The sequence below is a fragment of the Chrysochloris asiatica genome, unplaced genomic scaffold (assembly GCF_000296735.1).
Source record: "Chrysochloris asiatica unplaced genomic scaffold, ChrAsi1.0 scaffold00018, whole genome shotgun sequence".
In the NCBI taxonomy this organism is placed as follows: Eukaryota; Metazoa; Chordata; class Mammalia; order Afrosoricida; family Chrysochloridae; genus Chrysochloris; species Chrysochloris asiatica.
In genome coordinates, this window is record NW_006408536.1 from 27121923 (window position 1) to 27142965 (window position 21043).

The 21043-nt window shown below is 41.0% G+C and overlaps 1 protein-coding gene across 2 annotated transcripts in view; it reads left to right on the plus strand.

Moving 5' to 3' along the window:
• The window catches only part of MID1 (midline 1 (Opitz/BBB syndrome)), a 225943-nt gene that overhangs the window by 64011 nt on the left and 140889 nt on the right, over positions 1-21043 (plus strand). The window contains exon 2 of one of the 2 annotated variants that reach the window (XM_006835640.1): positions 7159-7874. In XM_006835640.1, the coding sequence (XP_006835703.1) occupies positions 7215-7874 (660 nt within the window). In that variant the 5' untranslated portion in view covers positions 7159-7214. Of the gene's footprint in view, positions 1-7158; positions 7875-21043 lie in introns of those variants that run through there. The other variant, XM_006835641.1, reaches the window with a different exon arrangement.

The window sequence follows — 21043 nt, forward strand, 5'->3', positions numbered from 1 at the left end:
ATGTCTTTGGAGCCCACCTAAATTCACCCCTCACCTATGCACTCATCACACCAGGATATGTTCTTAAGATGAATTCCACCATTGAGCCAGACCTACCTGATGTCCTGCAACTGCCTCAAATTCAGTGACTCGTAGTACAGTCGCCATCACCTGCCATTGTCCCCAGTCTAGTTTCTCTCCCGTGTCCCAAGGTGACCAATTACTATCATGTCAACTCCTACTCATGGCGCCCTCGTGTGTGTCAGAGTAGGATTGCTCCATTAGGTTTTTACTGGTTGATTTTTTGGAAGTAGAACTCCAAGTGTTTCTTCTGAGGCATCTGTCAGTGAACTCAAACCTCTAACCTTTTGCTTAGCAGTTGAGCACGTTGATCATGTGTAGACCATTGAAAAAGCTCTGTTGTTTTTGTTGAGTATTGTTCAGCTGGTCTTGACTCATAGCAACCCTGTATAGGGTTTCAGAGGAGTGGCTGGTTGGTTTGAACCATCGACCTTGTGGTTCAAACTGAACTTGTGGTCTAGTGCTTATCCTATAGTGCGACACCAGGACCCCTAGGCTTTGAAATTTTTCAGGAAGCAGCGGTAGTTGAAGAGGAAAATCAGAAAGTACAATTTCAGTGTTACACAGGAGAGGGAGCAGAGGAGGGAGGGGCAATGTGAACACGTTCACATCATTATTCCCCATCTCCAATAGCCATTTATTCATTTTCCATTTTAAAGAGATACTTTCCCCAGAAATCTTGAATCTGCCAGGAAGTTTCCTGTAAAGACGCCCTCCATCCAGTGTGTCCCTGTCTCTTGCATGGGGACACGATTGGGGAGAGTGCTTGAAGGAATGGTGCGGAACCTTTGGGGCAACTCTGGACTCACAGCTGATAAGTAGCAGGGCTGGGCAGTGCCTAGATACTCTCATTCAGTTCTCCTCCCTCACTCTATGCCATGGCTTACTCTAGACAGACTATCTGTGGGCAGTACGAACTGTGACCTGCAAATTGTTGCCATTTGGTTTGCTGCAAAGGGTTCCCATGATTAGGACCCACATCCTCCCCTGAATGAGGACCAAGGCCCTCCCGACAGTCCATTCACAAACAGTGATTTCCTTCCATTATAAATGGTGAATACTAAGAAACTAATTTTCTCTCTTTCTCTTTAAAAGCCACCTCATTCAGTACCCCCTTCTGCCCCAATACAGAATTAATGATTCCCTGTCTATCGTTCACTTAAGGAGTCCTGGTGGTGCAGTGGCTTAAGTGCTCCACTTCTAAATGAAAGATTCATGACTTCAACCCAACAGCCACTTCATGGGAGAAAAGAGCTGGCAATCTGCTCTTGCAAGATGACAGCCTTGGGCATTCGAAGATGCAGTTCTCCTCTGTCCTCCAGGGTCGTTATGATTCAGAAGCAACGTGATGGCGGCACACACTAATCTTTGACACGTGTCTCTCATTCTGTTGCATAGCAATTTGTTTGTTCATGTTTTATCCCACCTTATGGTGCCGTAAGGAGCTCTGGTAGCATAGTGGTTATGAATCGGGCTGCGAACCCGAAGGACAGCCGTTCGCAAGGACCAGCCGCTCGGTGGGTGAAAGATGAAGCTTTCTGCTCCTATAAAGATTTACAGCTTCAGAAACCCTGTACAGGGTCGCTATGAGTCTGAACCGACTCTACGGCACTTAACAACAACAACATGGTGCTGTAGGGTAAGCACTGGATACGTGTAAGGCACTGTAGAATAAGTACTGTACTGCTAACTGTAAGATCGATGGTTCAAACCCACTGGCTGCTCCTTGGAAACCCTATACAGGGTCACTATGAATCAGAACTGACTCCATGGCATTTAACAACAACAACAATGGATTATAGGGGGCAGTGATGGGTCAGTGGTAACGCCTTACCTTTCTTGTGGCAGATCCAGTCGACCCACCTCACATGCAACCACCACCCATCTGTCAGTGGAGGCTTATTGCACGTTTTAGTAGAGCTCCTTTACTAAGATGAAGTAGGAAGAAAGGCCTGGCAACAGTCAGATCCACAGCCAATCACGGGGATGGTGCAGCATTGGGCACCATTTTATTCTGTTGTGCAGGAGGAGGCCAGGAGTTGGGACTAACTCGAACGTAGCTAACACCACCACAGTGGACCATGAGATTGCTGAGGCAGGGCCCAGGTGTTATTATTACTTATGCCAGGACCAAGTACAGAGAGATGCTCAAATATTTGGTGAAGGCATGGAAGGCAGTTTTTTCCATTTCTCAAAAATGCAAACCATTTTAAAGAAATCCAGGAGATAAACTGTGCTAATTTTGGAGGTCAGGGAAAGGTGGCAGGAAATGGGCACACATGCTTACAAGCAAAATATTGGTGAGCAGTTTAACCAAAAACATCTATATTATAACATAAGTGGGAGAAAAATGGTATCCAGTATAGCTACTGAGTCAAAACACTGTCTTTTTGATGGGGTACAGACAGAGGTATTAGAAAATTGGATAAACTTCACTTAGCTTCTAGGTATTTAGCTATCAATACAATTTACCAACCTTCACAGCCTGGACACTTGTGCAAAGCATCCTGCCAAGAGCTGTGGCAATAAAAGGAAACTATCCAATTCCGAGCAGATGCTATTAAATCATTCTTCCATGAATTGCCCCGAAGCTCTAGACTCACATCATTTCCAATGATGTCAGGGTGAAATCCCATCACATGCCATTTCCTGCTAGCTCTCTTGACTTGCATGCGCTTGCCCAAGTCTTGCTCCATCATGGTTGCTGTCTTCGCCTGCACACCATTTCACACATACCTCTCTGAGCATGGTTGTCATTTTATAGTCTGGCTGGCTCTACCTGTCTCTGTCTTCTAATATCTGGTTGGACAAACTCAGATTCCCCAGGCCACATCCAACCAGCTCCTTGTTTTTGTAAATAGTTTTGTTGGCACACAGACATTCATCTATGTATTGTTTATGGTTGTTTTTATGCTACAATGGCAGAGTGGAATCATTGCAACTGAGACCATCTGGCTGGAAAATCCTAAAATATTCCTGTCTTGCCCTTTGTATAGCCCTGGTCTGCTATGTTGGCGGTTTAATCTCACCAGCCGCTCCTCAGAAACCCCATACAGGGTTGCTATGGGTCAGAACCGACTTGATGGCACTTAACAAAAACAACAACAATACACTGAGAGATCTTTGAAGACAAGGACTGTGTTGTATTCTTTTGGGTTTCAAACCAAATATCAGAGCATTCACTAATTCTCTCAGCAAGTATTTGAATCTTATTGTGTGCTAAGTACGGTTCTCAGTGCTGGGGTACATTTCTCTCCTGTTGTTGTTATGTGCCGTGGAGTCGGTTCCGACTCATAGCGACCCTACACAGGATTTCCGAGGCTGTAAATTTTTACAGGAGCAGAAAGCCTCATCTTTCTCCCGCGGAGCAGCCGATAGTTTCGAACTGCTGACCTTGCGGTTCACAGCCTGATTCATAACCACTACGCTACCAGAGCTCCTTATTTCTCTCCTAGAGCTTATGTTCGTTTGTTGTTGTTATTGTTAAGTGTCATTGTGTTGGTTCCTACTCATAGTGATCCTGTATGGGATTTTCGAGGAGCAGTTGATGGGTCCTGTGCCATACCAGGATTCCTGTGGTGGGGGTGGAGATGTGCCATGGAATCGGTTCCAACTCATAGCGACCCTGTATAGGGTTTCTGAGGCTGTTAATCTTTATGGGAGCAGAAAGCCTCCTCTTTCTTCCGCAGAACAGCTGGTAGTTTTGAACTGCTGACCTTGAGGTTCGCAGCCCAACTTGTAACCACTACACTACTAGGAGTCCTATGCTGTTGTTGTTATTTTTGTTGTTGTTATGTGCCGTGGAGTCGGTTCCAACTCTTAGCGACCCTGTACAGGGTTTCTGGGGCTATAAATCTTTGGATTTATATGTAAAAATTTGGACATATTGTCCGGAGGAAACAATCGTTGGAGAAGGATGTCATGCTGGGTAAGATGGAGGGTCAGAGAAAAAGAGGAAGACCCCCAACGAGATGGATCAGCCAGGTGGCATCATTGATGAAATCAAGGGTGGCAGCAGTAGTGAGGTTGGCCCAGGATCAGACATTGTTTCGTTCTGCTGTGCATGGGGTCGCTATGAGTCGGTTCCGACTCGATGGCACCTGACAACAACAACAACAAATCTTTACAGGAGCAGAAAGCCTCATCTTTCTCCCGCTCAACAGCTGGTAGTTTCGAACTGTTGACCATGAGATTAGCAGCCTGATTCGTAACCACTACACTGTCAGAGCTCCTTGTTAAGTTATAGTAGAGATCAAATTAACCAACAAATATGTCGGTGATAAATACTATGGAGACAAGAAATCTGGGTGGGAGATGGCAGATTCCAGCCATGGGTGGCGATCATGGTGGGAGCAGGGGTCTGGATTTTATGTGGGTTTGCAGAGAAAGTGAGCAGAGAATTATGTGTGCTAACATGCTTGGCATGTTTCCGGAATCACAAGCAGGCGATATGCCCAGAGCAGGCAAGCGAGGGGTAGAGACGTGGGAGAAAATGAGCCCGGGATTTTCTGGGCTGGTTTTTCTCGAGCGAGTGCTTCCTCTAGGCAAGATGGGAAGACCCTAGAGAGCTGAACAGAGTAGAGGGGGAAAAGGTGCTGGCATCTTTTCTGCAGACCTTTGGCTTCTGAGTGGAGGATAGACTATGAGTGTGGCGTGACAAGAGTAGGCAAAACCCACAAGACCAATTAGAAAGGTCTTGTGATAACCCAGATGACAAATGGTCTGACTTGGCCTATGATCCATAGAGGTTGGTGGTGAGAATAGTCAGATTCGACCTTCTTAAACCAGCCCAGTGCCTGATATTCAGTAACCATTCTTTGAATGAATAAATAAAATGTAGAAATTCTGACTATGAATTAAAAATTAAAACTCTGTCCCTGAATTAAAAATAAAATCATCATAGCTCTCTAATCAGACATCCTTCCTTCTGTTGAAAACCATGGGTTTTATCTGAGAACAAAGCAAACCAAAAAAGCCATGTTTTTTTCTTTAATCTACATGCTTCTGATGGGCAGGGAGAAGACAGTTCATCTAGAAATAATTCTTTTTTTATGTAATTAACCAAAACAGTGATTATAAAGGAGTGAGTAAACCCCCGAACTCCTGGTGACCCCACGCACAACCGAAGGACATGCTGTCCAGCTCTGCACCATCCTCAGGATCAGTTGGGGATCAGATGATTGTGATTCATAGGGTTGTCATAGTCTGATGTTTGGAAGTACATTGTCAGACCTTTCCTCCTAGGCATGCTCAGTCTGCAAACTCTACTCAAACCTGGTCAGCATCTTAGCACCACGCAAGTCTCTACTAACAAGAGTGGTGGCTACATATTAAGTGCATTGGCCAGGAATTGAACCCTGGTCTCTTGTGTGCAAGGCAAGAATTCTACCACAGAGCCACCACTATTTCTGATTAAATCCTTTCCATTTCTTCCCAGGTTGGAAGGAAGCAAGCCTTCTTTCTTTCTGCAGCAACGTTGGGGTTTACATTGCAGGTTGTGGAAAGATGAGAGAACTTTAATTTTTCGAATCTCAGCTGCTCCTTCCTTCTACTATAATAAATACCAGCAAATGCTTGAAGATATTTTATTTTGTTTTTTAATGCCAGGCTTTCATGAAGCCATGCGCTCTATCATTTTTAACAGGCTTAGCACATACTTTCTACTTAATGACCAGCCAGCCTTCAGTTGGTAGCGAGATGAGCATCAGTTTAACGAAAGCACCACATGGTCATTCAGAGGCAGGAAGCTGTTTCAGAGAGGGTCAGGATATTATAGAAATTGCTAATTTTACAAATAAAAGGAAGTGTGAATACAGAAAGGTTGATTGTCAGAATCGTTAAACGTAGCTTTGAACGGGAAGCCATCTCATCAATTTGACTGAAAAACCCCCTGGCAAGTGATGTGAGCTTGTGTCTACTGTGTAAAGGGTCCTCTCCTCCCACGGTTCCCATATTCGCATCCCCATTACCACAGATTTCTGCTGATCGTTTTTGAAAGAGAGATAGTTCAAAGAAGCTTGATTCCCAGGTTTGCTAATGAGCATGAGACCTCCTCCTCACCCCAATGAACTCAGGATTGTAAAAGCGTCCAGGGCTTTATGGTGAGGGGACTGTGTAGCTGGGTCCCCCTGGGGGCGCCCTGCAGGGAAACAACAAAGCTGGTGGAGGTTGCCCACCCAGGCCTCCATGGGTCTGGTGTGAGTGAGGCTGGGTCTCCTGCCACCCAGCCTGTCAGAATAGGATGTTCTTAAAGCACACATATGAGGGCCCTTCAAAAACTTTGTGAGAAAAATCCCATTGTTTTTTTACATTTTATTTCTTCACAACCTTTTCGAAGCCCTCTTGTACATTAGTGCTGATGGCTGCCCAAGGTGATGAATGTAATCAGTGTTGTTGAATTGTACATGCAAAAATGATTTATTTGACAACTTTTCTGATAGAGATTTTTGTTATTGTTAAAGTGCCATCAAGTCGGTTCTGACTCATAGTGACCCTGTATAGGGTTTCCAAGGAGCTGATGGGCTTGAACTACTGACCTTTCAGTTTGCAGTCCAGTGCTTATCCTATAGCACCACATGTATTTGTTATAAAAAACAAAAACGTAAAAGAATCATTAAGGACAATAGATTCGTTCAGAACTTTGAATGTGTGAACATATATATTAATATCCATTAATATAATGTCCATTAATATATATGTTCACACATTCAAAGTTCTGAACGAATCTATTGTCCTTAATGATTGTTTTGCGTTTTCATTTTCAACTCAAAGTTGTGATTGAATACACATGTAAGCGACAGTTTTGATCATGTGCCAGTTTGGTGTAAGGTCTTTTAAAAAATACAACTGAAAAAAATAAAATTGCTGTTCGTAGTGCTTTGAATGTGGGAGAAAATGTGCACTGGTGTGCTGGCGTGCGGGTGTGTTTTCTCCCTCCTTCTGTTCCTAGTGACTAGAAAGAGAATGACTTGGAATGCACACCAGGTCCCCCCCCTCTGGCAGCCTGGCGCTTGGAGTGATTCAAATAAGCAGGCGAAGTTGATGACTCCCCATGACTGACCCCTGTGTTGCTAATCAGATCTCCTGTTCTGTTTGCAGATAGCTGATCAGCTTCCTGGGATTTTGCTGATGAAACAGGAGAGTTTTGCCTGAAGATGGAAACACTGGAGTCGGAACTGACCTGCCCTATTTGTCTGGAGCTCTTTGAGGACCCTCTCCTGCTGCCCTGTGCCCACAGCCTCTGCTTCAACTGCGCCCACCGTATCCTCGTGTCACATTGTGCCACCAACGAACCTGTAGAGTCCATCACCGCCTTCCAGTGCCCCACCTGCCGGCATGTCATCACCCTCAGCCAGCGAGGTCTAGACGGGCTCAAACGTAACGTCACCCTGCAGAACATCATCGATCGGTTCCAGAAGGCATCTGTGAGTGGGCCCAGTTCCCCCAGTGAAACCCGCCGAGAGCGGGCATTTGACACCAACACCATGACCTCCGCCGAGAAAGTGCTCTGTCAGTTCTGTGACCAGGAGCCTGCCCAGGACGCCGTGAAGACCTGTGTCACTTGTGAAGTGTCCTACTGTGATGAGTGCCTGAAAGCCACTCACCCCAACAAGAAACCCTTTACAGGCCATCGTCTGATTGAACCCATTCCAGACTCCCACATCCGGGGGCTGATGTGTCTGGAACACGAGGAGGAGAAAGTGAATATGTACTGTGTGACTGATGACCAGTTAATCTGTGCCTTGTGTAAGCTGGTCGGGCGGCACCGCGATCACCAGGTGGCAGCTTTGAGTGAGCGCTATGACAAATTGAAGGTTAGTCCAATCCTCCTTAAGCCAACCCCTTTCTGCCAGCAAATAATCCTGGGAACCCAAAGTGTATTCACTGATAGCTACGTGGCAGGTGAAGGTTTGCTCTTCACTTCTGTTATCGGATTCGTTTTAGCATGTTTTTGGCAGCCTAGGAACATCACACAATGAGAGTATCTTGTAAAAGTTGACTGCTGCTTGTAATTTTAGCGTTGTCAAGGTAAGGGCGAAGTCTGAAAATCTGGATCAGTTTCAATCCTGGCGGCCTCTCTGAGAAAGAGAGAGAAAGAAAATGAACACAAAAGGGTGGCAGATCAAATCTGGCTTTGAGTGTTTGTTTTCCTCACTCATCAGGGATAACTAATTTCACTTGCATTGCACCTTTATCTACTTACTGCACAAACAAAAGAACAGAAGGAGGAATATCTGTAGCAAATGTGGGGTTTCGAATGCATGGGACCTTTTATTTATGTCTTGTGTAAATGATACGTGCTTACTGGTGAACTAAGATTTCTGGCCATCTCGGGTTTCATGAAAGAATTTTTTTCCTTGTAGTCTCTTTATCCAGTAAGATTATAAGCAATACTGTTTGCACTTCACTTGTAACATGAAATTTTTGACCTAACTCCAGCCTGGGGTATAATAATTAATACGACTCTATGTCAAATAAAAAAACACCTCTCTAAATATGGAGAGAATGCACCAGGGAAGAACTAGCAAGCCGCGTCTCCAGCTGGCTGATCAACCAACCTTAGGCGACTGTGGGTGTAATTATTGAAAACTCAGCTGAGAGAGTTTGCTTCTGATAACAAGAGACCATGTTCATCAGCTAATTTTAGATTACAGGACACCAATTAAAAGGAAAGGAAGTCTAAATTAAGAACTTCAAGTAAATATACATTGAGATCCTTCCTCTCAGGAAAAATACACACCATGTTGTTGAGCAAACAGTGAATCACATGGACAAAAGAGTGTTACCACTCAGAGATAACCGTCACCTTCCGCAAATGGTTCCTATCACTTTTCCTTCACACTAATGTTTACTTGAATCACGTCATTTGTTTTGGGACGTGGGATTAATGGAGTCCATCTGGGATTTGGCTTGGCTGTTTCCTGATGTGCTAGGGTGCTGGAAGAGAATCCCTGCTTCTATGTGTCACTTGGGAAACAAAAGTCACACTTGGATAGCACAGGAGCAAATCCACCTGTAAGTCCGATTGTTGTTGCTAAGTGCTGTTGAGTCAGTTCCAACCCGTAGTGACCCTGTGTAGGGTTTCTGAGGAGCAGCTGGTGAGCTTGAACCACCGACCTTGGATTCCAGGTAAAATCCAAGGACTGTGGTGATGCAGACAAGGACAAACAGACGCTGACCATGTTCCAGAAAGTACTGCTAAAGTTTATAATAGCAAAGATGCTGCCTGGATGAGTTATGTCTCTAAAATACATTCTTCAGAAATTGACACAGCTTGTCAATTTTTAGAAACCAAGATAATCTTTGTTATTTTTCTTTTTCTTTCTTTCCAGTTTAATTTTTTTGTTTTCCCCCAAACAAACAAATCAAAATTCATGCCAGATCATTCATTCCCCTCCCCCACTTATCAAAACTGTCCCTTTGATTGGACTAATGTCTTTTAGTGATTTTTTTTTTTTTTTTAAACATCATGATGCTTGGTATTCAACAACCTCCAGCCTTGAGACTTCAACCTGGGAGTCAAGTTCTGCTCATTACTTGTAGACTAATACAGGGGAGTTATTAATTCTTTAAATAACATCCCCAAAGTTATGGGGAGATAGCATTTTACAGTATCCATTTTTGTAATAGTAATGCAATTCTTTAATTAAGCCCTGCTTACATGTCTAATCAAGCCAATGGATTAGGTGTCCTTGGTATGATCACGAAGCTAGGACCCAACAATTAACGGTAGAACATTTTATTTCTTAATTACAGAAAATGAAGCATATAAACAGCACCCAATACACCGATGCATTTTTACAGACATTCAGCTAAAAATGCTTGTGAGTGTTTGTTTTCAGCCATTCCAAAAAAAAAAAATGTGCTTACGAGCATTTGATCAAGTAACATATTGGCAGAGGAGGTATGCTCCCAAACACGCCATTTATGCCAGAATGGGAAGAAAAAAAAATTTGCTATAAGTATATGACACTCGGGTGGCTCTAATATTTCAGTAGTCACATATTTGTGAACATATGGACTTTCTTGTGATGTTATTGTTATTCCTTGTTATTGTAACATAAGTATTGAGTTTTGAAGGAAGCAATAGCGTACCAAGGAAGTATATTTTTGTTACTTGTTACTTTGATCTAAAAAAATTAACGTGTTCTATGGAGAAGCAGATCATGTTTGGTAAGGTGGAGGGTCAGAGAAAAAGAGGAAGACCCCCAACGAGACGGATTGGCCAAGTGGCAGCATCGATGGATTCAGGCATGGCAACAGTAGTGAGGTTGTCCCAGGACCAGGCAGTGTTTCGTTCTGCTGTGCATAGGGTCGCTATGAGTTGGTATCAACTCTCTGGCACCTAACAACAACAACAATATGTGTATTTTGGAGTCCTGGGGTGGCACTGTGAGTTAATGTGCCAGACTGCAAAATCATTTGAACTGCAATGTAGGCGGTTCAACCTCACCAACTGCTCCTCAGAGCATAGGGTTGCTATGGGTCGGAACTGACTCGACGACACTTCACAACAACAATATGTGTATTTTGCTAAGGCTCTACCATCTTGTGTAGACAAGGATTTGAGGTGATGTGGAACACAAATGGAGCATGGAGAAATTCGAGGATGCTTTCATCAATACGATGACAGATTTATCTTAATTGATTTGCATACCGAAGGATTCAGGTGTCCCTTGTTTGAAAGTGTCTTTGTCCTTTAGTTGGGATAAGTCCATTATATGAACAGGGAAATTCTACAACGATTTTGGAGAATAATTATGTCTTTCAATAACACTAAGCTTTGAGAGAGATTTTTACTCATATATGGGATACACTTTTTAGGCATTAAAGGTTTGTTTTGTTTTACCTAAGTGTCTTGTTATTTTGGTTAAGTGTTATTGAATCAGTTCCGACTCATAGTGACCCTTTATAGGGGTTCTGAGGAGTGGTTGGTGAGTTTGTTCTGCTAACCTTGCAGTTCAAACTGACCTTGCCGACTGGTGCCACACACTCCTTACTTAAGTATTGTTGTTGTTGTTGTTATGTGCTGTGGAGTCGATTCTGACTCATAGCGACCCTGTACAGGGTTTCCGAGGCTGTAAATCTTTACGGGAGCAGAACGCCTCATCTTTCTCCCGCGGAACAGCTGGTAGTTTCGAACTGCTGACCCTGAGGTTCGCAACCCGATTCGTAACCACTACGCTACCAGAGCTCCTTTAGGAGAAAAAAGTACATAAAAATGAAACCTTGTGGAATTCTTGCTAAGATAACCATCCCCATAATCTGAAATGGCATCTTGTCAGGGATCTAATGCTTTCAAAGACTACGCATTGGGACTATTTTGTGCACTTATAAAATCTTGAAGCAAAGAGAAAACTGAACTAGCGTTTCCTGAAAAATATTGTAACCAAAAAGAGAAAGTTCTCCTGCCAAATGCAAAAGTTTTTAAATGGAGCATATCATGCTACAGGTCCAGCTTCTCCTCAGACAATTTGCTCATGCATCCCCGATTCACTTCTTCCCTGACTTTAACCCATGGAGCATCCTCTTCTTGTTCTGTTCAAACAACTGCCTCGTGGCCTATGTACACGTTATGCATGAGCACAATTTAAGCGCTCCAAAATTCCCTTCTTCCCAATGTTATCCATAATGTGTTATAAGCCACACAATCAAATGCCTTTACGCAGTCAACAAAACACAGTAAAAATCTAACTGGTATTCTCTGCTTTCATTCAAGACTCATCTGATATCAGCAGTGATATCCCTTGTTCCACGAAGTCTTTTGAATCTGCTTTGAATCTGACATTTCCTGTCAATGTAATGTTGCAACTATTTTGAATTATCTTAAGCAAAATTTTACTTGTGTGTGCTATTAATGATACTGTTCGACCATTTCTGCATTCTGCTGGATCAACTTTTCCTTGAAAATAGGCATGCATATGGATCTCTTCCAGTCAGTTGGCCAAGTCTTCCAAATTTCTTGGCATAGAGTAGTGAATACTTCCAGCGCTGCATCAGTTTACTGAAATCCTTCGTTTGGTATTTCATCAATTCCCGGAGCTCCGTTTTTTGCTCATGCGTTAAGTGCAGCTTACAATTCTTCCTTCAGTACTATCAGTTCTTGATCGTATGCAACCTGAAATGACGGAATGTTGAACAATTATTTTTGGTAACATGACTTTCTATTCTTCCCATCTTCTTTTGATGCTTCCTGCTTTGTTCAATTTTTTGTCCACAGAATCCTTCAATATTGCAATTTGAAGTCTGAATTTTTCTTCAGTTCTTTTACCTGAGAAATGCCAAGTGTGTTCTTCCCTTTTGATTTTCTAATTCCAGATTTTATACATTTAATTGTAATACTTTATTTTGTCTTCTTGGACCCCCTTTGAAATATTCTGTTTAGCTCTTTGACTTCATCATTGCTTTCATTTACGTTAGCTACTCTATGTTCATGAGCAAGTTTGAGTCTCTTCTGACATCCATTTTGATCTCTTCCCCCCCCCCCTTTCTTTTTAATGACCTTTTGCTTTCTTCATGTATGATGTCCTTGATGTCATCACACTCATCTGGTGTTCAATGCGTAAAATCGATTCTTGAGATGGGTCTCTAAATTCTGGTGGGATATATTCAAAGTACCACTCTAGTGGACTTGTTTTAGTCTTCTTCAGCTGTGAGCAGTTGATGACCTGGTCCACAGTTGACCCAGGACCTTGTTCCAATTGATGATATTGAACTTCTCAATTATCTCTTTGCACATATCTAGTTGATTTGATATCTGTGTATTCCGTCTGGTAAGGTTCACATCAAGTCGCTGTTTATGTTGTCGAAGAAAGCTATTTCCAGTGAATAAGTTGTTGGTCTTACAAAATTCTAGCATGTGATCTCTAATGGCATTTCTGTCACCAAGGCTACAGTTTTCAACTATTTTAAGTTTTTATTGTGAACTGAGTGATAGTTTACATAGGAGAACATCAGCTTTACACCATTATTTCATTGCAATGGTTACAGTCTTCTCCGTGTATCATCACTCAACAGTATTTGCCTCCACTCCTTCTGGGTTTTTTGTTTGTTTGTTTGTTTGCTTTATTGGGGGGATGTACACAGAAACACTCAGGAGCATATCATAATTTAAACAACCAAAAGACACATTCTGCAAGCCTGCCTCCTGGCCGCTAGCACCTAGCAGCTCCTCTCTTTCCATGAGTCCAGAGTCCTCAGCTGCTCTCTCTCCATGTCCTCATCTCTGCCTCCGTCTCTGGTGTCGCTGCTTCTCTGGATTAGGGTCCCACGTTCTGCTTGTGCTGTTCTCCCTTGATGATCCTAGGGTCTTCTATTTCTGGACTGTAAGATTAATTACTCCCCCACTTTTGTTACAAAACTTCTACCTTTACAGTTGTGACCGTCGCAATTAGTCATGATAACAGTTACTCACGATTGAATCATAAGAATCTTATCCCCATCTCTTTTCACCTGACCCATCTAGACAAGATGAAAACTATTTAGTGGGGAAGGAGCTTTGGTAGCATAGTGGTTATGAATCGGGCTGCGAATCTTAAGGTCAGCAGTTCGAAACTACCAGCTGTTCCATGGGAGAAAGATGAGGCGCTCTAGTCCCATAAAGATGTACAGCCTCAGAAACCTTGTACAGGGTCTCTATGAGTCAGAACCGACTCCACGGCATATAACCACCACCACCGCCTACCTTCCCTGCACACTCGTAAACTAAACTCCCAGTTTTCAACTATTGATCTTTCTCTGTATCCAACTTTTGCACTCCAATCACCAGTAATTATCAATGCAACTTGCTTGTATATTTGATCAATTTCAAAATAAAGAAGTTGGTAAAAATCTTCAATTGTTTTATCTTTGGCATTGGATAATTGTCGTATTAACTGGTCTTCCTTGTAGACATATGACTATTATCCTATCACTGACAGCATTGTACGTTAGGACAGATCTTGAAATAGAATTCTTTTTGATGATGAATGGGGTGCCATTCCTCTTCTATTTGTCACTCCTGGCATAGTAGACTGAATCAAAATGGTCAATACCAGTCCATTTCAACTCACTAATGCCTAGGATATTGATCTTCAAGCATTCCATTTTTGACAACTTCCTATTTAACTAGATTCATGCTTCATACATTGCATGTTCTGATTATCATTGAATGTGTGCAGCTGTTTCTTCTCATTTGAGTTGTGCCCCACCAACAAATGAAGCTCTTCAAAACTTTGACTCTATCCGTGCCATTAAGGTCAACTCTACTTTGAGGAGGCAGCTCCTCCTCAGTCGTATTTTGAGCACCTTCTAACCTCAGGGGCCCATCTTCTAGCACGATATCTGATAATGTTTTGCTGCTATTCATAAGGGTTTCATTTCAGTGGGCATTTTTTTCAGAAGTCAATGGCTAGCTCCTTCCTACTAACCTGTGTTTGTCTGAAAACTCTGTTGAAACCTTTCCACCAAGGATGAGCCTGCTGATATTTGGAATATTAGGGTCATAGCTTCCAGCATCACAGAAACACAAGTCACCACAGTCCAACACAATGATAATCAAGTGGTGGACATAGCACAGGGAATTTAATATAATGCATTCTCTAAATCGAGTGGGATTACAATGCTTTCACTTCTTTGTTTCAGCATCCTATGTTGCAGCTTTTGTTTGTTTGTTTGTTTTCTCTTGTTACACCTGTAAGGCTATATGAACTGAGAATATGTGGCCTTTCTTTGCCCTTAAGTTTCAGCAAAGACTTCTTCCAGTTAGCTGATGTTGAAGGGCCAAACCATTCGGACTCTGAACCTTTCCTAAAGGGAGTTTATTTGTATAACGAATGTTTCATTGGATCATCCTATTGTAATTTTTAAATAATTTAATAAAGTATCTAGTTAAAACTCAACCTTCTTATACAACCCTTCTCATCTGAGGTGGAAGACATGAAATTTAACTCTCAGGTTTTAATTTATAGATTGTCAGGTTCTATATTTGTAAGAGTCTTGTATTTTATCTATTTGCAATTCGAGAGTTGAAAAAAGAGCTAGATTCTTGTTTGTTTTTTTCCTTAGAATTTGTAAAATGTATTTCTTTTCTGAAAATATTAGCAGGTATAGTGCAGGTTTCAGTGAGAGGGAGTGTGTGTGTCTACATACACGTATAAACATAGGTGTACACACACACATATATATACACACACATATGTTTGTTTGCATGCATACATTTATTTATTTTAATATTAAACACTTGCTGAATCTAATTATATAGAAGCAATTTCAGGTGGCTAATATTTTCGTTAGGGATATTTCATTCTGAAGGCAAGAGAGAACAACAAATATAGCAAAGATAATGATATTCCTATTCCCCAAAATATTATATTTATTCCTTGGATATTTGTTAAAAGTCATTTTTTGATTTAGTATAATTTTAAGGAAGATTTTTAATGACTGATTAATTTATTAATGATTATAAAATATTCATATTGGCTTTTTCTTCTAAGTCATTCTTGGTCATCTGTATTATTCAAGGAATGTTTCTATTTATCTTTTTTTCATTCAATGGTATAGCTCATGAGTTATTTCGCATTTTCTCGCACAGTTTTAGTTTTGTGTCTCTTTATTACCCCCTCTTTTATTCCTAATATTGTTTACATGCCTTCTTTCTCTCTCGTATAATTTTGCCATAGATTTGTAATTTTATTTTATTTTTTTATTGGCACTACAAAGATCAGCAGTTCAAAACTACCAGCTGTTCCATGGGAGAAAGATGAAGCTTTCTTCTTCCATAAAGATTTACAGCCTTGGAAACCCTATACAGGGTCGCTGTGGGTCGGAACCGACTCCACGGCACACAGCCACCACCACAAAGATCTGACTTTTCACTGGGTTGTTCTTTTTTATTGAATCTTAATTGTATGTCTGCTCTTACCCTGATTTATTTTCTTTTAACTATCTCTGAGCTAAATTTACTGTCTTTCCTAACTCATTCATTTTGAAACAATTTTCTTTTCTAATATAGCCCTTAAGGCTATAAACGTCCCTATAAATTTCATGATTTTAGCCACATCTTCCAAGTTTTTTATTTGTAGTTCCCCCCCTCCCCCCCCATTATCATCAGTTCATTATTATTCTTTGAAAGTTTCTTTGTAAAGTTCCATACTTAAGTGTTTTTCAAAAATTGTGTTTTTCTGTTATTGGTTTCCAGATTCCATGACTAGAACATATTAGGCTTAGTGCTTGCTTACTCAATTCTTGTCACTATTCCATAATGAGCTTGAGACAAGTGGGTATTCTCACTTATGTTTGGTATATTGCATATTAACCATTAGAATAAACCTGCTTATTGTGTGTTCAAATCTTCCATAAACTCACTGGCTTTTTAAGTTAGCCTTATCAGTTGTTATTGTTGATGGTAGGTGCTGTCGAGTCGATTCCAACTCATAGCAACCCTATATAGGATTTCCAAGGAGCAGCTAGTAGGCTTGAACTGCCGACTTTGTGGTTTGCAATTCAGTGCCGATCCTACAGAGCCACACCGGAGTCCAATTAATCACTAGAAAATAAACATTTAAGTTTTCCTCTAAAATAATGAAATTTCCAAGTTTTCAGAGCTCTGTCATTTTTCTTGCTTTATGACCTTCAAAGCTGTTTTTAAGTACATACAAGCTCAGAACCTTCTCTCTTTTTGGCGACTTAAATGTTTTATCCGTATTAGAGCTACTTATCTATGTTGTTGTTAAGTGCTTTCCAATCAGTTTTGATTCACGGCGACCCTGTATAGGGTTTCTAATGAGCAATTGTGAGTTTTGAACTGCATACCTTGTAGTTAGCAGTCCAGTGTTTATCTACAGTGCCACACCAGGACTCCAATACTTATCTTTAATCCTGATTTTTACCATATAAAGTCTATTTGGGCAGATATTACAATCCCTATCTATTCTAAAATCAATATACTAGACATTAGTGAGCTGAAATGGAGTGGTATTGGCCATTTTGAATCACGTAATCATATGGTTTACTGTGCTGGGAATAACAAATTCAAGAGGAATGATGTTGCATTCATTGTCAAAAAGAACATTTCAAAATCTTATCTTGAAGTACAATGCTGTGATAGGATAGTATCCATAGTCTACAAAGAACACCAGCTAATACCAATATTATTCAAATTTACACAACAAACTCTAAAGCCAGTGATGATGAAATTGAAGAATTCTACCAAATTCAGACTTTCTCTGTGTGTAGACTCTGGAGTAAGGACTAGTCTTTTCTGAGCTTCTGTTCCTAGACAGTCTTCATGTGCTTATCGTCTCGCTTCCTCAGTCTCTGCTGGCTCATTTGCTTTTTGAACCTCTTTTATATTTCAAAAGAGATTGATTCTAGATATACCCTAGAAGGAGCTCTGGTAGCGTAGTAGTTACAAATCGGGCTGCTAACCTCAAAGTCGGCAGTTCAAAACTACCAGCTGTTCCATGGAAGAAAGATGAGGTTTTATGCTCCTGAAAAGATTTATAGCCTCGAAATCCCTGTACAGGGTTATGAGTCAGAACCAGCTCCATGGTACTTAATAATAACAACAACCAAATTCTTCGGAGTACTGGTATGGCGCTGTAGGATAAGTACTGGACCACAAGGTTGTTTGAACCTCAAGGTCGGTGGTTCAAACTCACCAGTCGGTCCTCAGAAACTCTAAACAGGATCCCTATGAGTTGGAACTGACTCGACGGCACTTAACAACAACAACAAATAACAATCAATTTATTCAGTCTGAAATTGATCAAACATGCAATCAGGATGCATTGATAGTTATTGGTGATTGGAATGTGAAGGTTGGAAACAAAGGAAGGAGCAGTAGTTAGAAAATATGTCCTTGGTGAGAGAAATGATGCTGGAGATCGCATGATAGACTCTCATAAGATCAGCAGCTTATTAATTGCAAATACCTTTTTGTAAACAATATTAATGGCAAATATACACCTGGACCTCACCAGATAGAATACATAGGAATCAAATTGACTACATCTGTGGGAAAAGACAGTGGAGAAGCTCAATATCATCAGCCAAAACAAGGTTAGGGACAGATTGCGGAACAGATAAACAATTGCTCATAAGCAACTTCAGGCTGAAACTAAAGAAAAATAAAACAGATTCACAAGAGCTAAAATATGACCTTGAATATATCCTGCTTGAATTTAAAGATCATCTCAAGAACAGATTTGATGCATTAGACACTAATAACCAAAGACCAGAAGTGTTGTGTCATGACATCAAGAACATCTTAAAAGAAGAAAGCAAAAGGTCATTAAAAAGACAGGAAAGAAAGAAGAGGCCAAAATGATTGTCAGAAGAGACTCTGAAACTTAATCACCAGCAAAAAGAAGCTAAAGTGAATGGAATAAGGAAGTAAAAGAGCTGAACAGAAAATTCAAAAGGCAAGCTTGAGAAGACAAAGTGAAGTATTATAATGAAATGTACAAAGATCTGGATTTAGAAAACCCAATGGGAAAAAGATCCTTAGCATTTCTCAATCTGAAAGAACTGAAGAAAAAATTCAAATCTCGACTTACAATACTGCAGGATTCTGTGGACAAAATATTGAATGTACAGAAAGCATCAAAAGAAGGTGGAAGAAATACACAAAGTCACTGAACAAAAAAGAAATGGTCAATGTTCAGCCATTTTAAGAAGTAGCATATGACCAAGAGCCAATGATTCTGAAGGAAGAAGCCCAAGCTACACTGAAGATATTGACAAAACCTAAGGCTCCAGGAACTGACAGAATAGAAACTGAAATCTTTCAACAAACTGATGCAGCAATAGAGGCATTCACTCATCTCTGCCCAGAAATTTGGAGAACTGCTACCTGATCAAATGATTGGAAGAGATCCCTATTTGTGCCCAATCCAAAGAGAGTGACCCAACGGAATGCGGAAATCATCCAATAATATCACTTGCAAGTAAAATTTTGCTGAAGATAATTTAAAAAGCATTGCAACAGTACATAGGGAACTGCCAGAAACTCAAGGTAGACTCAGAAGAGTAGGGATGTCACTGCAAATGTCAGATGGATCTTGGCTGAAAGCAAAGAATATCAGAAACATGTTTACTTGTGCAGGATTGACTATGCAAAGGTTTTCAACTCTGTGGACCATGACAAATCATTGCTTAACATTGCGATGAATGAGTATTCCAGAACAATTTTGCTCATGAGGAACCTGTACATAGACCAAAAGGCAGTTGTTAGAACAGAACAAGGGGATAGTGAATTATTTAAAATCAAGAAAGCTGTGTGCCAGGGTTGTATCCTTCCACCATTCTTATTCAATCTGTATGTTGAGCAACTAATCAGAAAAACTGGTTATATGAAAAAGAACATAGCATTAGGATTGGAGGAAGGCTCATTAACAACCTGCAATATGCAGATGATACAACCTTTTTTTGCTGGAAGTGAGGAGGACTTAAAATACTGCTGAAGATTAAAGATTATATAGCCTTCATTACGGATTACACCTCAATATAAGGGAAAAAAATCCTCACAGTGGTACCAATAAAGAACATCATGATAAATGAATAAAAGTTGTCAAAGACTTCAATTTGCTTGAATGCAGAATCAGTGCTCATGGAAGCAGCAGTCAAGAAATCAGACGACATGTTGCATTAGACAAATCTGCTGAAAAAGCTTTTTAAAATGCTTAAGAGCAAGGATGTCAATTTGAAGACTAAGGTGCTCCTGATCCAAGTCATGGTATTTTCCATCACCTCATATGTATGTGAAAGTTGGACAGTGAATAAGGAAGATCATAGAAGAGCCAATCCATTTGAATTATGGTGTTGGAGAAGAGTGTTGAAAGTACCATGGACTGTTAAATTAACAAACAAATCTGTCTTGATAGAAGTACATCCAGGATTTTCTGTCTCTCATACTTTAGACAGGACCAGTCTCTGGAGTAGCACATTATGGTTGATAAAGTGGAGGGTCTGAGAAAAAGAGGAAGACCCCCAAGGAGATGGATTGGCACAATGGCAGCAGCAGTGGGCTCAAGTGTTAACTATGAGGGTGAGTAAAAAATTATCCGCACTCTGATTACATGAAAACATCTGTCCATGTCCACGATTGAGGACAACATTGAGCATGCACATGGAACAAGTCTGTCAAATAAGACATGTGGCAAATAATTTGCAAATCAGCCGTGGCTCTGCCTACAAAATTATATACGACAGACTTGGGATTTGCTAGGGCCAGTATTGGAACACTATCAGGAAAATGTTCAACAATCAATGGTGGTCCTTACAGTGAGATGCTCACTGAAGAGCTGAAACCTAAACTTCAGATTAAATGCAGAGGACTGCTATTGAAGGACATTGTGGTCATGCATGACAATACACGTACACACACCTCTGCCCACATTGTTGACACTCCACAAACACTTCATTCTGAGGTGTTAGAACATTCTTCCTATAATCCTAATCTTGCTCCATGGGACTTTCACCTGTTTGGTCCCCTGAAAGCAGCCCTTCAAGGATGAAGATTCACCTCTGATGAAGAAGTGAAGACAATAGTGCATTCATGGCCTGCAGCTCAGCCTAAAATATTTTTTAATAAGGGAATCTGAAGGCTTGTTGACAGATAGGCAAAGTGTACTGAAAAGCAAGGAGATTACATGACAAATGATATATTTGTCTTTTCTAAAAGTTGATTAAAATCAATTCGACAGCCAGAGTGCAGATAAATTTTTTTAAAATAAATGTTTTATTGTGAATTGTGTGATAGTTTACATGGGAGAACGTTAGTTTTACATTCATTCTATCATACGTCGTTTCATTGCCATAGTTACCATCCCGTCCATGCATCACCACCCAACCAAAGGGTATACCCTGCAAGCCTGCCCCCCACCCCCGCCATGGTCCTCAGCACACAGCCCCTTTCCCTCTCTGGATCTCAAGTCCCCAGCCACTCCATCTCTTCACATCATCTTCTCTGCCTCCATCTCAGGCATCACTGCTTCTCTGGGTA